This window comes from Hyposmocoma kahamanoa, unplaced genomic scaffold (assembly GCF_003589595.1).
Source record: "Hyposmocoma kahamanoa isolate Upper Pololo Valley unplaced genomic scaffold, ASM358959v1 92, whole genome shotgun sequence".
Taxonomy (NCBI): Eukaryota; Metazoa; Arthropoda; class Insecta; order Lepidoptera; family Cosmopterigidae; genus Hyposmocoma; species Hyposmocoma kahamanoa.
In genome coordinates this window covers 16,117,193-16,132,406 of record NW_020654748.1, presented here as the reverse complement: position 1 = coordinate 16,132,406, position 15,214 = coordinate 16,117,193, and the positions used below count along the sequence as shown (strand labels likewise).

The following is a 15,214-nucleotide window of genomic DNA, read 5'->3' as shown; positions in this document are numbered from 1 at the left end:
AAATAAAAAAATATGTTGCAGTTGTTTTGTAGGACCGTGTAGACTTTGGTGTCAAAGATAATTGTGATAGGTTTTAACTTATTTATAGCTTATATAACTTAGATATTAAAGGACGTAAGACAAAAAATGAATGCTAGTAGATGTTATGTATTTAGTTTTTACATTATCCCTTTGTGCTAGAATAATCTTGTCACTTACAAAAACATTATCGATAATTGCATTTTAAAATAGTTACTTAGTATTACAAATAATCAAGATACTACATTCCATTAAAAATAAAATGAATACCAGTTCTGGTAATACTATCGTTATCGACAAAATAGATCTATAAAAAAATTCATACACGGTAATTAAGATTACTTGAAAACGACTAAATTAATAATTATTGATGAAACGAAAACTAAATGAAGATATAATTTTATGCATATGCTTTCGGAAGACTAATAAATTCAAATTCAGTTGGTGAGTGTCATGACTGTCAATATTTAAAAAACCTATTGATATTTCTATACGACATTTGTGTTTATTCCACTTGATAAATAATTCTTGATTTATATTCTCGAGTCAGGTGATTAAGCGCTACACACAACTATAATTACAGAACTTAATTAAAGCGATGTTTTTGTAACGGTTTTCTCAGTGCCATGGGTCGATGGTAGTGACGTCATGGTTCTGTTCCATGCTCTCTTGAGGTTTTCTATTCACTGAAACATTCAAGGCTAAAAGCTGTTGTATAGGAAGACGAGGCGATAGGTTTACCATGCTGGCCCACTGACCTGCACACAGTTCTGGAAATTTTAGTTTTTTAAGAAAATGACCTTCCATGAACCAAGGGGACGCGCATGTTGGAGAATAATCCCATAACTTCATTTCGTTCAGTCGAACCCATCTGAAATTGAAAAATAGAGTTGGACCTTTCAAGACAAATTCAAATCTTCTCTCTTCTGTCTTGACCATTGAATACGTTCAAAAGACCATTTTTAAGAGCGATTAAATGCTTTTTTTTAGTCGTGTAGATGGCATACACTATATTGCCTGCTATCGTGGTAAAAGAATTTGCTAATCGGCGTTAGGTGCTCGCCGATTGGTGCCAGACATACAGGAAAAGAATGGTACGTCGTGCGGGGAGGTTCCTTTCGTGCACCCCAGTGCTAAACAGTCACTACAGACGTAGAGCAAATTTTTCTGAAATCATAATGTAATGCCTGTTGTACATTGGCTTACTCTGTGATGCTTACATTACAATTTTGTGTTGTCATTGAAATTTTTATGTACAATAAATATGTAATATTTCATTCATTCATTCATTCATTCATTCAATGTAAGTGATGATTTCTTAGGTTAGGATTGTTACACATAGGAAATGTATATAATGTATATGTTTTTAATTGAAATGGCTACATCATCGTCGATTAGGCATACGAGTAGTCAATTCCTGAAGATAGCCCTTGCGACGCAGTATCGATCTCCGTGTTACTCGATATCTATCAATCAAAGTCTACGAGGGCGCTCCGCAGTTTCTATTCTATCAATTGACGTATCCGCCGTAATGTATTCATCCGAGCTTCTGTTCTTATCGTATAGGTGGGATACACTATAATGCTTTCCATCGTGGTCAAAGGATTTGATAATCGATACAGGAAAGGAATGGTGCATCGTGTGGGGATAGTAATTAGTAATAGTACGACTTACGCGGAAATATAAAGTGTGTGACAATCACAGTGCCACGGGTTGTTTGAAAGCTTGACTACCGCCAGTTTTGGCATGTAATCAAGCGTGCGCGATGGGAGGGAGGGAAACATATTGTTGTCCAGGTATCTGGAACATAAAACAGATAGATAGTTTATATGACCATTGCTACAAGTGATGGGACGAACAAGTCGTGCGTCTGGCGGTCAATCTGAGACATAAGTTGACAAGTCTTTTGCCTGCACCCTTCTTACCCTTCAAAACCGAAGCACAGTAATAGTAAAGGAAAACACTGTGGACGCCCTTGAACAACGTTAAAGAATTTTGTACTCAGTTTACTTTAGAGATAACTTATGACGGGAAAGTGAAGATAATAATTATTTAGACTAGAATTTAATTTAAAAAAGGAAATATTACTTACAATGTTATTAAATTTTTCAATGTTGAAAATGTTTTGAAATGAACTTCGTAGAGCTTGTTATCGGTCAATAAGAGCGTCGTTAGATTTTCCAAGCCGTGGAAACTTGTGAAGTTCAAATAACGTAATTTGTTTTTGGACAAATCAAGTTTCTCAAGGTGAGAGCAATTTGAAAACGTAAAATCTGGTATCTCAGTAAGCGCATTTTCTCGTAAATCCAAATTACGAAGACGTTTGAGTTTTTCGAATTCAGCCCCACTCAACTGGAATAATTGAGAAAACAGATATATAATTTATTTACAGCCGTAAATCGAAACACAATAAAATAGAATTTATTAAGAAGCACACTTACGCTGTTTATATTATTGATAGACAAATCTAAGAAAGTCAAACATTTAAGGTTGCTGAACAAATGTGTCGGGATATTTTGTAATTTGTTTCGATCTAGTAGAAGAGTCTCGAGAGATACAAGATTTTCAAAAGCATTCTCTGTGATATTGCCAATTTTATTCTCAGAAAACTTTAATATCTGCAAAGGTCTTATCGAAAACGTTCCGTTTTCGATGCGCTGTATTTTGTTTTTCGACAAGTCTAATATTAATAATGACTCGAGTCCAACGAATGTATCAGCTGGTATGTAAATTACTTGGTTGTTTGAAATATCGATTGTTTCTAAAAAGGAATTATTAGCGAACAATCTCTCAGGAAGTGTATAGAGAAAATTGTTAGACAGGTCGACATGAAACAGTTTCTTTGTGGATCGGAAAGCTTCGCTGTCGATTTCTTCGATAAAATTTCTCTGAAGTCTTCTGTAAACAAATGAAAGAGCAATTAAAATTTGAGAGTTTCCTTAAATTACAAATTAGTGATTTATCGCTAGAATATTTTAGTCACACACCGCGATTTTTAGCAGCGTGTCTACAGTAATTCAGTCGACGCAATAGCAATACAGTTGCTAATCGGCCACCTTTACACATGCGCGTTTTTATTTGATAATCTTTTTAATTTGATAAATAGAATACGATTGCGATGCAAACGCGATACAGTCGCAGCTGCAGAGACACGATAGCGATGCAGACGTACAGTATCATTGCAAACACGACACAGCCACGAAGCATAATATTTTAAATATCATTGTAGTGAGGAAAAACTAATTATCAAAAATATACTTGCTGACACTTTATAAATGACTTGGCTTAGGTTATTTTGTGATTACTTACTATTTCATCCACACCTTTGAAACTTACTATCAGTATAATTTAAAACAGCCTGATTTTTTCTAGTTTTTAGATAAATTATTCGTAAACTAAATGTATTTCGTGCCAGAACACGAAAATTAATAGTTTGTTATAATTATTAATACAAAAATCGAATACTTAGTAAAAAATTACTTCGATCCGGCTGGATTCGAACCAACTTCTTCCAGCAAACCTAGTTCTAATAAACCTACTACTAAATTCCAGCAAACGAACTAGCGGACCATACGAATTTTTCTATGTGCTTCTTGCTGGTCTTTGTTTTTGATTTTTAATGACATTTTTCCATCTGTGAGAAACCAATTTCTTCATTTTATTCGTCTTCGTTTGTTCTTCTTTAATTGAATATCATGGCGGTCAAATATTGTGACATTCAATAAACTTAAAAAAAAAAGTATAATAGTGTTCTAGGACATTTATAAAACGTGAAACATTTACATAATTGCGCCTCTCACAACATTGACCAAGAATCTAAATTCACGTAATTTTCAAGTATTTTCGTCTTTATATAAGCGGACATCTTTCTATGGTATCGCACACTAACGGCTTCCGCCGTTCTGTCGAGATGTACATGCGTGTCTACATCGATGCAACGGCACGTTTACATATTACAGTGGCACGTTTTTAATAATTTCACATGAGTGACTGCATCGATGCAATCACGTGTTTGCCTCGATTCAACTGACTATAAATCGCTAGTGTTGCGATGCAATTGCTCGTTTCACAAATGCGCGTTTGTATCGTTGCTAAAAGTTGCCAGGTATAATCGCTCTTAAAGTACAGCGGATTAAATTACATTTTACAGTATATGCACGAACGTTCTTATCTTTTCTTCCTTCGTCTCCCAAGATGGTTTGCTAACATAATAGCTATTTTGACTTTTGAAATGTCGGAACTATTCTCGTAGAATTACAAGCCTGCTCATACGTATTGGGTGAAATGGGGTGCACGAAAGGAGTCTCCCCGTATGACGACGTACCATTGCTTTCTTGTACGTCTGGGACATTTTTGTTAGTTGTCTATTTAAAAGAACACTAATATCATTGTAGTGGGTTGAAATTAGACACTTTATAGGCCACAAGACTACTATGATCTATAGGAATACAGTATGTGAGAATAGTAATCTCACACGTTTCAAAGTTGTCTTAACCGAGACTACGCTATGGTCTTTGATCCCCGAACGTCGCGGCGGGGGGTTCAGTAGCCGTGGTATATTTCATCCCACGATGAAGCTAAGAGGAACCCACGGGTCGGCCAATGGAGCTAGGCTGCCCCGAGGAGGAGGGCGTTCCGCGCAGGCTCGTCTTGGTCCGCATCGAGCTGATGCACACGGATGTGTACGGTGAGAAGGTGGCGCCGCGGAGGAAAAGACTTGTCTTTGCCGCTCGCCCTGACTCCTGCGGCCGTATTTGCGCGATTGGCCGGTGCGGTAGGCGCTCCAAGGAGCCTGCCAGCAGATCTGCCGCGGGAGCTGGGGGAGCAATCACTGAACAGTTGAGAGGATGTTGTCCAGGTCACCATGGCCCCTGGGTAGCGGACTTGGAGGAGTTTATTGCCCAGCATGGAGGGCCCCGAGATGGAGGTCGTTTGGTGTTCGGCGAACCTTACATTTGGAGATGTGTCTCCCTTCTCGGTTAGGGGTTGCGCTCGATGTAACCAGTCACTGGTGGGGGCGCGGACGCGTATGATTGCAATAGCTTTCCCGTACCTCAACCTGCAGCGGGGAGGAGAAAATCCGGATTCTCACCTCTGAAAGTTTCTCGGAATTTATGTGCGAAATTTAATTAGAAATTTTACCGTGAACTTTTCGGTGAAGGAAAATATCGTGATGAAACTTCAAGGCTCACAACTCTCGGAAAACGTGCAAGTTCACAACTGGGCCAGCGCGTGGCGGACTATGGGCTAAAACTTCTAATTCTTGAATTTCAACTTGTCATTGAAACAAAGCCACGTGTCAACGAGTTATTTTGTTTACGATTTCGAAAGGAAAGTTTGGATTACAAAACTTATGTAAACGTCGAATAATTGAAAAAATTCTTTCGATCCGGCCGGATTCGAACCGACTTCTTCTAGCAAACCGTGTCAGACGTTGTGCCAACTAAGTCACGGAACGAGCCAGCGAACCTCACGAATTTCGCTATGTGCTTGTTTGTCGGATCTTTGTATTTGGTTTTCAACGACTCTTTGGCGGATTGAAGGAATTTTTTAATTATAATAAAACTAGTGGAGTAATTTCATAAAAAATAATTGAACATCATGGCTGTGAAACGTCATAACACTTAATAAAAATATTTAATTATGTAACCTTGCTTACTAGTTAGTCCAAGCGTGATTAACTAAATTACTATCTTACCAGAATTAAAACGGTAATAAAAATAAAAATTTACAATATCTTCAAGTTGACGAGAGAGTCAAAGATCCCTGCAGGTAAGTACTCCACGTGATTGTCAAACATGTCCAACTCAGTTAAAGACCGCAGCCCTTTGAACGTAGTCTTGTGGAGTGTGCGAAGTTTGTTCGTGCCCAGGTCTCTGAAAAGAACTCATGTTTATTTTCTTTATCTACAGCGCTATGCATTATACGTGAGGCGCACTATAAGTTTCCGTAATGAATAAGAAAAAAATACTATAAATGGTAATAAATTAATTTCATGTTACTCAAAATTTTTTCATACGAATGAACCAATTTTGAAAACATTTATGCCACTCCTCCGTGACAATACTCTTCGACAACCTCTTCAGGCGATGAAAATCGTTGACTGCATAACTGGTTCTTAATTCTTGGAAACAAATAAAAGTCACAAGGTGCTAGGTCGGGACTGTACACGGGATGGCTCATAAGGTCAACGTTGTTCACCTTCAGAAATTCATTTGTCTGTCTGGCCGTGTGAGAACTGGCATTATCGTAGTGCAAGATGATACGGCATTTACGGTTATTTTTACGGAGTTTATTAATAACTTCCGGCACAAGCAAATGGTCGTGTACCAATCACCATTCACAGTACAACGATTCCCTAAAGCAACAGTAGCCACGTGTCCAGTTTTATTTAAAAAAAGAAGTAATCATCCGCTTTGAGGCACTTTACACGCGCGCCACTTTGTTTGGTTTCGGCACATCTCAAAAGACCCATACGCTTGATTGCTGCGTTGTTTAGGGATCGTAACTAGAAATTCATGTTTCGTCACTTATTACTATTTCCCACACCAAATTTGATGCCTCTTCGTTGAATCTGGTAAGCATGGAATTGCACCAAGTGACGCGATTCGTTTTTTGAGCCTCAGTCAAATTGTGTGGGATCCACCAAGAGCACAGCTTTTTCACACCGAGATGTTTGTGTAGTATTACACATTAAAGATGCTCGAATCTCATGGTATGTCATATGCCTGTCTGTTTTGATCATACGGCGCACAGCATCAATGTTTTTGTAGTTCACAGCAGTGGACAGGCGACCATCACGGAATTCGTCACTGAGATTCACACGACCACGTTTAAATTCTGCAAATCAGCTATAAATAGTCGTCTTGCGTGGTGCTTTATCGCCAAAAGCAGTTTGAAGCCGAGTGAAGCTCCGCAGAGCTGTCAAGTTACACTTAAAGTGTAGAAGATCATAGTACGAAAATGTTTAAATCCATGGTGATGTAGACAACCTATTTCTAAAATGACGCCACAATGTAAAAACAAGTGACAGTCAGATGAAGCAAACTGTATTCTACAGCCAAAGAGTTCCATTTTCTACTCTTTTTCTTTTTATTTCTTACTTTTTAAATATTGTTTATGTAAGTGGCCAGTTCCGGAAACTTATAGTGCGCCCTATGTATGATATAATTATACGATATTGTACATATATGATGGAAAGCATCAATATGACATGAAGGGCAAGTACCTTAAATGCTTAAAATAATTAATTTAAAGGAAACATTATTTTATTTTTCTTTACATGAATTTTACCATTGAAGCATTTACCATTGACTTACAAATAAATGGACGACGACGGGTCTAATACAAAAACCACGAAAAAAATGTCCCAAGTCAACCTATTTAAACGTAGTGACATGTAAAGGAATATGAAAAAGCTAAAACGTTGAATTTAAATTGTAATGTCATCGCAGTACTGTCTAATTTTGCTTGCTTCGCTGTCAGTCGAACAAACGAAGACTTAAGCGTGAATGACGCTCTGTATACGATTTTAAGGCCCTATAAGTTCGGACACTTTTTAGCGCGGACCCGACGTCCATATAATTGTAAGTCAATTGCATTTACAGATTTTTTTGAAAAGCTAGTCTGGGGGTCGATTTAGAACCTTACGTTAACTCAGTTGTCGACCGATTCGATTTGATATCATACGATTTCTTTTCATTTTTATTCACAACACCCGAATCGAACGTCAAACTGTCGTATTCGAAATCGAATGGAAATGACGTCACACCCGTACGATTGCTCGAACTTCTTGACAGGCAAAAGCTACAAAATTTATGTCGTCTATGGCTACAAACGTTATTCAGAACACAGTTATATCGAATGAAACTTACCGAACGTCCTTTTGTTTACAAAGCAAGAATGTAATATGGAAATCTCTTATTATTTTAAATAAAGTCTGGATTTTGTTCGATTTTATTAATTTAATGCAAGACCAATGCATGCCTATATTTTAGACCTTTAAAATCTTAAAAACGTATATAAAAGGAATTTAATTTTTCTTATAATCTATTTGGGTTTTACAATGAAAGATTACGATGAAATCAAATTTTTAACCGAGTTCAAAAAAAGGAGAAGGTTCGCAATTCGACTGTACTTTTTTGTTACACGATAACTCCGACAATAATTTGCGAACCGATTTTGATGATTCTATTTTGTAAAGAGGGTACCTCAGTAGTGGCCCCATTTAAATTTGAAGAAAACATTCCATCTCTAAGAGTGGCAATCTAGGGGGTGAACGACTTTTGAGGTCAGTTTTTTAGTGCTCTGTACTGAGATTATTTTATTTATTTATCTCCACAATACACAACAAAGCAACATTGCAGTAGTATACATATTATTACATAAGCTTAGAGTAATGTATTGTGGAAGACTGGCAGCTCTACGAACACAACCTCTTTTAAAATACAGTAAAATTTGTTTTTAACAAACACACAATCTCCAGTTTCGTAAATATTCATCTTTTTAACCGACTTCCAAAAAAAGGAGGAGGTTCTCAATTCGAGAACATTTCTTTTTGTATGTATGTTACGCGGTAACTCTGGAGTTATCGCGCATTTGTGAATCGAATTTGATGATTCTTTTTCTGTTGGAAAGTGGGTAACTCAGCAGTGGCCCAATTTATATTCGAAGAAAATATTCCACCTCTAAGAGTGGCTAATTAGAGAATTAATCTTTCATATGGCCATCTAATTGTCCTGTTTTTACCTATAGAGATACCGAGGATATCATTAAAGGTAAACAGTGGATATTCAGGATAATATTATTACAGCAGATAAAGTAATGCCTTATCCTTGAGCTATGATAATTTTTCTGTTATTATCCTGACATTGCGTCGTGCGAACTAACAAATACGCAATAGCAATAGCTGTGAGAGAGAAATGGCGCTACTCAAATAATTAGCCGATGCTACGATTTGCAAATCTGATGATTATAATCTTTCAGTGCAGAATACAAAGTTCTCTTTAATTTATATTTTGTTGTTATAAGTGTAATAAGTAATTCATATGAAACTCCGATAATGTGCTTTATGTAATTGGAATAATGTCGATTTTGATATTTGATATCAACAGGCAGTTAACATCAATCAATTTCAATACAACTGGTGCCGAAAACAGACGTTTTCTTTTGATTTATTGGTGTTGTTGTTGCTGAGTAATTTATATAACCATATACATTATAATAATATCCATTAATAGTCAACAACAACAATAACATTATAATAGTAACAGATTCGTTTTCATTGCGGTGACGCCATTACGTGCGTTTTTTTTTTTGCTTTGTCAGTGTGTAAACAACTGTAAAAATATTTTTTTTACTTTTGTCCATAATATTCAGTGTTGGTAAAAAAGTTGATTGAACCATAACAAGTTACAAAATATTGATTGACTATCATTATAACGTTGTATGCAAAACTACATAACAACAGGATAATAGGATAACTGATAATAGTTTATGATAACAGTTGTTGAAAAATAACAGTTTTAGTAGCAATAGAACTCTTTGTGAAAGAGTTCGTCTAGGAAAGCGCTGCCACTTTATCTATTTCTGTCACGAACGTATTAACAAGTTACGGGACGAACAAGTCGTGCGACTGGTGGTAAGTGACACACCTGTACATGGTAGTTGCATTGCCACTTAGAGATCTGAGGTACACTCACTGCGCCTGCCACCTTGAAATATAAGTTGACAAGTCCCATGTGCCCGTAATTTCACCAGCACCCTTACCCTTCCGGAACACAGATTACTGTGCTCCGGTTAACAGAGCATTAAGTCACATTACTGCTTGGCGGCAGAAATAGATAAAGGGCAATATTTCCCTGGACGAACTCTTTCACAAGAAGCTCTGCTGCTCTTTCTTACTTGCTTGCTTTATATTTATTATATCATATATTTATATTATATAACTTGGTTTAATAATAATGTGATAATAAAGTGAAGGAGGTGAAGAGAGGAGCAATGCTTATATCTGTCGTTGCGACGTTCTGGCAAGTTTATTCTTTTACACCCCAATAATTTTATTTACGAGCGGATTTAATTGAAAGGGACTCACCCTGAATTGCGTCATGGTCGTTCTTTTCGGTCGCCTACATATATACCCTACAGGTATAAGAGATCGTTTGTTTATAAGAGATTATTCTTTATTTGCGTTTTGATTATTGATTGATACAATCTCGGATTTTAGGGACTATGGATATCGTTATGTAGAGGATACTTATAGAGAATATCTTTAACATTCGAACTAAATAACTCAGTACACTCATCACCAATACATACCACACAATATATATATATATATGTATATATATATAGATCTGAACACCTTTATGTTAAATATTTCCGTGTACATACATATACTCGTATATACACAATTTTATTACCTACTTCATAATATGTTGTGCTTTAAAACTTTGGAAAAGTAAAGAAAACTTTACTTACATGGTAATAAGATCTGCAGGCACAACGAGATCCGCTGTGAGGGTCGAGAGACCAACGCGCCAGCAAGTCAGAGACTTACGAGTGGCATCGCACCGGCATACTCCTTTTGAACATTGCCGCCAACGAGACTGGGCGAAACTTATTGTCCATGCTGTAATATTAAAAATATATTAAACAGTGTCAACTATCTTCGGAGGAGTATTTGGGAACTGGAGGACCAGATTCAGTAGAGAGATAGAAGAGCTAGTGTCTGAGCCGAACGTAGTCGGGAAGATAAAATCCGGCCGACTTCGCTAGCTAGGGCATGTGAAAAGAATGGGAGAGGAGCGAGCTGCCAAAAGGGTGTATTTGGGGCAACCTACAGGTCGTCGTTGGGCCGTCCGAAATATCGCTGCAAGGATAGAGTCCCCAAAGTCCTGAATATGCCCGGATGGTGGGAATAGTCATAAGATTGAGAGAAATTACGTACTTTGGTGTCGGAGGATAAGATCGTCTTCGTGTGGTTAACCCAGAGAAGTAACTAACTCTGTCAACTATGTTCCTTTAAATTTGTGAAAAATCAGCAGTTCTTTGTTACAGTTCATGCTTTATCTAACGATCTGCATAGAACAGCGAGCCTAGCTGTCGCACCTTGAAATGGCCCGACGTACAAAGCGAAAAGTAAAGCCCTAGACATTTTCCAATCTATCCAAAAATTTATATGGGAATCGTAAAAAGGCACTTTATTTATAAGCGGGCTGAATTTTTTTTGTGATTGATCGATTGTTTGTGCAACTATATATTTTCACAAATGACTTACACCAGACATTTTGTGTATTTTATAAAGACACCATCAAAGTATCATGTAACGAAGATGTTGGGCGCTGTAATTAGGTAATTTTCGTCGTCTACGTCATTGTATCGCATAAAAAATAATACGTCATTATTTTTTAAGACATCCGGTATATTATACCATTGTAAAGTCTATGAAAACTACACTAGTTATTTATTTATTTATTTATACATATAGAAAAACTCACGGACTCATAATACAATTATAATCCAATGCCATTTACGAATTTCCACCAACATGAAACAACATAGTGCTTATCAAGCCAAAAAAAGGTTTTAAGAAAAAAAAAACAAAAAACGAGAACTCATAACTGAGTAATAAAAAAAATTATAGACAATTATGCAATCATCGCCAGTCACACGCTGAAGACTCAAATCGAAACATTTTATACTGCACAAAAAGAGAAACTAATGACTAGACAGTATGGTTTCTGACCTTCGCCTTTTTCATGAGGAACAAAGGAGTGCCGTTTGCCATTTCTCGCCAGGGTTGCCAGGTACTGTTTTTCCAGTAGATCTAGTGTTTTCGGACTATATCTACTGTCGTACTGTTATTTAGCGAAAATCTACTGTTTTTTTTAGAAATTTTTCGATTTTTCGCTTTTCATAACTATTCTTGTCGGCTTTTTACATTTTGTGACTCTCTAAATATATTGAACATTTGTCGGAGTTTTTGCAAAACTTTGTAATGTTATCAAATCGTAGAACATTGACCTTTAATTTTTTTTTGGTATTTCGGCATATTTGTCAATGACAGGTCTAGAAAATGCGGAGAAGTGACATCTATGGTATTATTATCCAAAAATACTATTTAAAAGAACGCGCCTTTCTCTTTCGTTTTTAGCCGTTTTTTTTTCTTAGCAATTGTATTGGAATGAGAGCTGTCAAACGCAACTTGGATTATACGTTGAGTAAAGCAATAAATAATCTCAGTACAGAGTACTGAAAAACCGTCCGCAAAAGTTCGTGGCTAAGTATTTGCCAAATTATATTGAAATCGACCGGAAAGTGTCCACTGTACTGCCGTACTGTAAGTGTGACGTGTTTGTATGCGGGGATACAAGTACATGTCAGTGCCATTGAACTTTCTAACAACATAACCTAACCTCCGGTTAAGAAAAACAATCTCAAATGTCATTCATCCCCTAGTTTGCCACCCTTAGAGGTGGAATATTTTCTTGAAATTTAAATGAGGTACATCTGACATTCTTTCCAACAAAAACAGAATCCTCAAAACTGGTTCACAAATGGCGGAGTTATCGCGTAACATACATACAAAAAAAAACATACAGACGAATTGAGAACCACGCCTTTTTTTGAAGTCGGTTAAAAAGTAAGTTTTATTTAGAGTCGTGGCTGAATACCAGAGTCGGGGCCAATCGCGGCATTTATGCTGAGCCAGCGCGTTTTCACTGCCATGACTTCTAAAACTATTTAGTTTTTTAGTTGTATGTACAGTTGTAAGTTCCTTCTGTTATTTGTTATTTTTTAATTCCTTCTGTTATATGATATTTTTAAGTTATAATACTTGTGACATCTTGTTTGTGGTACAGAGTGATTTTATTTTGAAAATTGTTGGTTGACAAATACGACCATTGAAAAACCGGCCAGCCGGTTTTTTCCAAGTCATTTAGTGCATTTATCTTGTACGAAAGACAAAACTACTTATTTTTATGTATATATTCAACATTTAAAAAAGTGTTACGTATTCATGCAAGTTGCCTAATATTTGCCAAGATGATACTTCAACACCTATTTTCCCTTGTATTTTTCACGAGAAATTGTCATCAAATAAAACACTACATTATCATAAAATAGTTTTTTATTTTACCTAGGGACTTCTCAACTTATGTCTCAGGGTGACAGGCGCAGTGGCAGAGCCCCTGAGATCTTTGCTATTTAAAGCTCGGAGTGCCACTGCAACTGTTATGAACAGGCGTGCAAGACTTGATCGTCCTGTCACTTGATATTGTAAAAAAAAAACCATTGGTTTAAGGCTGACTTAAATTTAGTGCAAGTGGACATTACTCTTTTTTCATCGTACATGTGTTTAAGATTTAGTTTTAAATGTTTATTATGTTATAATCTATAAATCTGGGACCTGACTCCAGGACTTAAGGACCCGGGACAGTTAACTGACTATGTTCTAAGTTGTTATTTAATTTAAATAAATTTTTCAAACATGCTCGGAAATGTTTGCATTACTTTCAAAAAACAAACACGGACGGAATGACAAACTTCATTTATGGACCATGCGACTTCTTCCCGGCCAAGCCCTACAAAGTAAGTATGGAAATCCATTACTGTCCTGTTCTCTAAATTTTTAAATATACTTACTAATAATGAACTATGTACACAGGCTAAAGAAAAACGTATATATACATACAGCCAACTGCCCGGTGTTCTAATGGCGAGAATTAAAAATACCTACCTGTACCGCTTACATAAAAAAAGAGCAAATGGCGGTAACATTTTTAAAGTGTTTTGGTATTCTTTTGTTTTTTCGTCTTTTTTTGTATTTTGATCACGAAAATGAGTGCTAGTGATAAGAGCGATAACAAAAATACAGTAATACCAGTAGATACACATTCAAACACATTATCAGAAGTGCCTGGAAAAACTATAACATTTCCATTTAGCAATTGTCCTAACACGTCAAATAAGTATTACGTTTAATATTAATTAATATTTTTTTACTTTTTCTATTATACATACATCTTCCTCTCTTTAGTCTTTTATTATTTTCTCACATTGTTTGAGAAATATTCTATACATGTCTCGGCGGGAACGGGGATTGCTTGACTCGTATTAATACAAGGCCTTCCTTGTAACTCATACTCGTCCAGCAATCCCTTACTTCCCGGCAATAATGTACTATTTCAATCCAGGTAAAATAAACACAAGACTCACACCGTAGTGTAAGAATATTATTGTACAATGCCTATACTCACTAGGTTGTTCAATAGCACGTAATCTTCTATCCAGCTGTCTCCAATGAAGATCTGCTGCACATCCAGACCCTGCGAAGTCTGGACTTGTAGAACCTCGCGTCATCATCTCGAAAACTTCGCACGGGCTCAAAGTGCATTGTCCTGTTGTTGAGTGGAATCCTGAAAACGAAAATAGAGGGATTAGATAATGGAAAATGTCGTGTCGTATGGTATGGTATAACGAGTTGTTGTCGGCAACTTGGCATCCATGCGCCTATTTTGCGTGTGGTGGGTGCAGGGTCCTACTCGTGCCACCCAAGTCCTCTAAAAATCTCAGCATCCTCCTGGATTTTTCGAAGACTTCGGGGAGCGACCTCAGCACTCCAAGGTAAGGCAAAATGCCCTGTAGTTGGCCACGCCGGAGCATTGCAGTAGGATGTGCGCAGTGGTTTCATCCCCCTCCACGCATGCTCTACATAGAGGGCTGTCCGTAATACCTAGACTGTCAAATCAGACTTAGGGCGCTGAACAGAGATGATTAACGATTACTCCACCGCCAGCAAGTGCCTAGCTTTTCAATATGTAGAAGAAAATTAGATTATTACTACAGTTAAGTCCAACCACTTTTTACTTAATCATCCAATTCTTAAGAAAAAATAAATCAACGGAAACCCCAACTGGGTGTTAATTAAGCAAACGTACCTTAATTGGTTTTTGTAAAATTTGTTTTTAACAAACACACAAACTCCAGTTTCGTAAATAATCATCTTTTCATAAAAATTCTCTAATAAAAACAACCTAAGCTTTGATCATAAGTATTGGATTATAAGATACCTAATCAAAACCAACCACAACAACATTAACCCATTTAGTTCTCGATGGGGTTTAGGTCATAGTTCGCCACTCTGGCACAATTTCCGAGTGTTGTGAATCTTCTACGACATGCAACTTTCAAT

At 36.8% G+C, this 15,214-nt stretch overlaps 1 protein-coding gene across 1 annotated transcript; it reads right to left on the bottom strand.

Moving 5' to 3' along the window:
• Window positions 1-345: 345 nt before the first annotated feature.
• Window positions 346-14,402, bottom strand: LOC113236857 (leucine-rich repeat-containing protein 15-like). Its single transcript, XM_026473065.1, has 8 exons — window positions 14,280-14,402; window positions 10,498-10,648; window positions 5,751-5,894; window positions 2,460-2,916; window positions 2,111-2,370; window positions 1,693-1,818; window positions 777-889; window positions 346-704 (listed from the first exon to the last, which is right to left on the bottom strand). The coding sequence occupies exons 1-8, from the start codon at window positions 14,383-14,385 to the stop codon at window positions 637-639; spliced, it is 1,425 nt and encodes a 474-aa protein (XP_026328850.1). The 5' UTR covers window positions 14,386-14,402; the 3' UTR covers window positions 346-636.
• Between the last annotated feature and the right edge of the window lie 812 nt (window positions 14,403-15,214).

What these genes read in the sequence shown, in the direction of transcription:
- LOC113236857 (XM_026473065.1), bottom strand. Translation starts at nt 14,385, where the DNA reads ATGATGACGCGAGGTTCTACAAGTCCAGACTTCGCAGGGTCTGGATGT. An exon ending in CCTGCAGATCTTATTACCAT is followed by an intron (nt 5,895 to 10,497) that starts GTAAGTAAAGTT and finishes AGTTCTTTTCAG; the next exon opens with AGACCTGGGCACGAACAAAC. An exon ending in CTATCAATAATATAAACAGC is followed by an intron (nt 2,371 to 2,459) that starts GTAAGTGTGCTT and finishes CAATTATTCCAG; the next exon opens with TTGAGTGGGGCTGAATTCGA.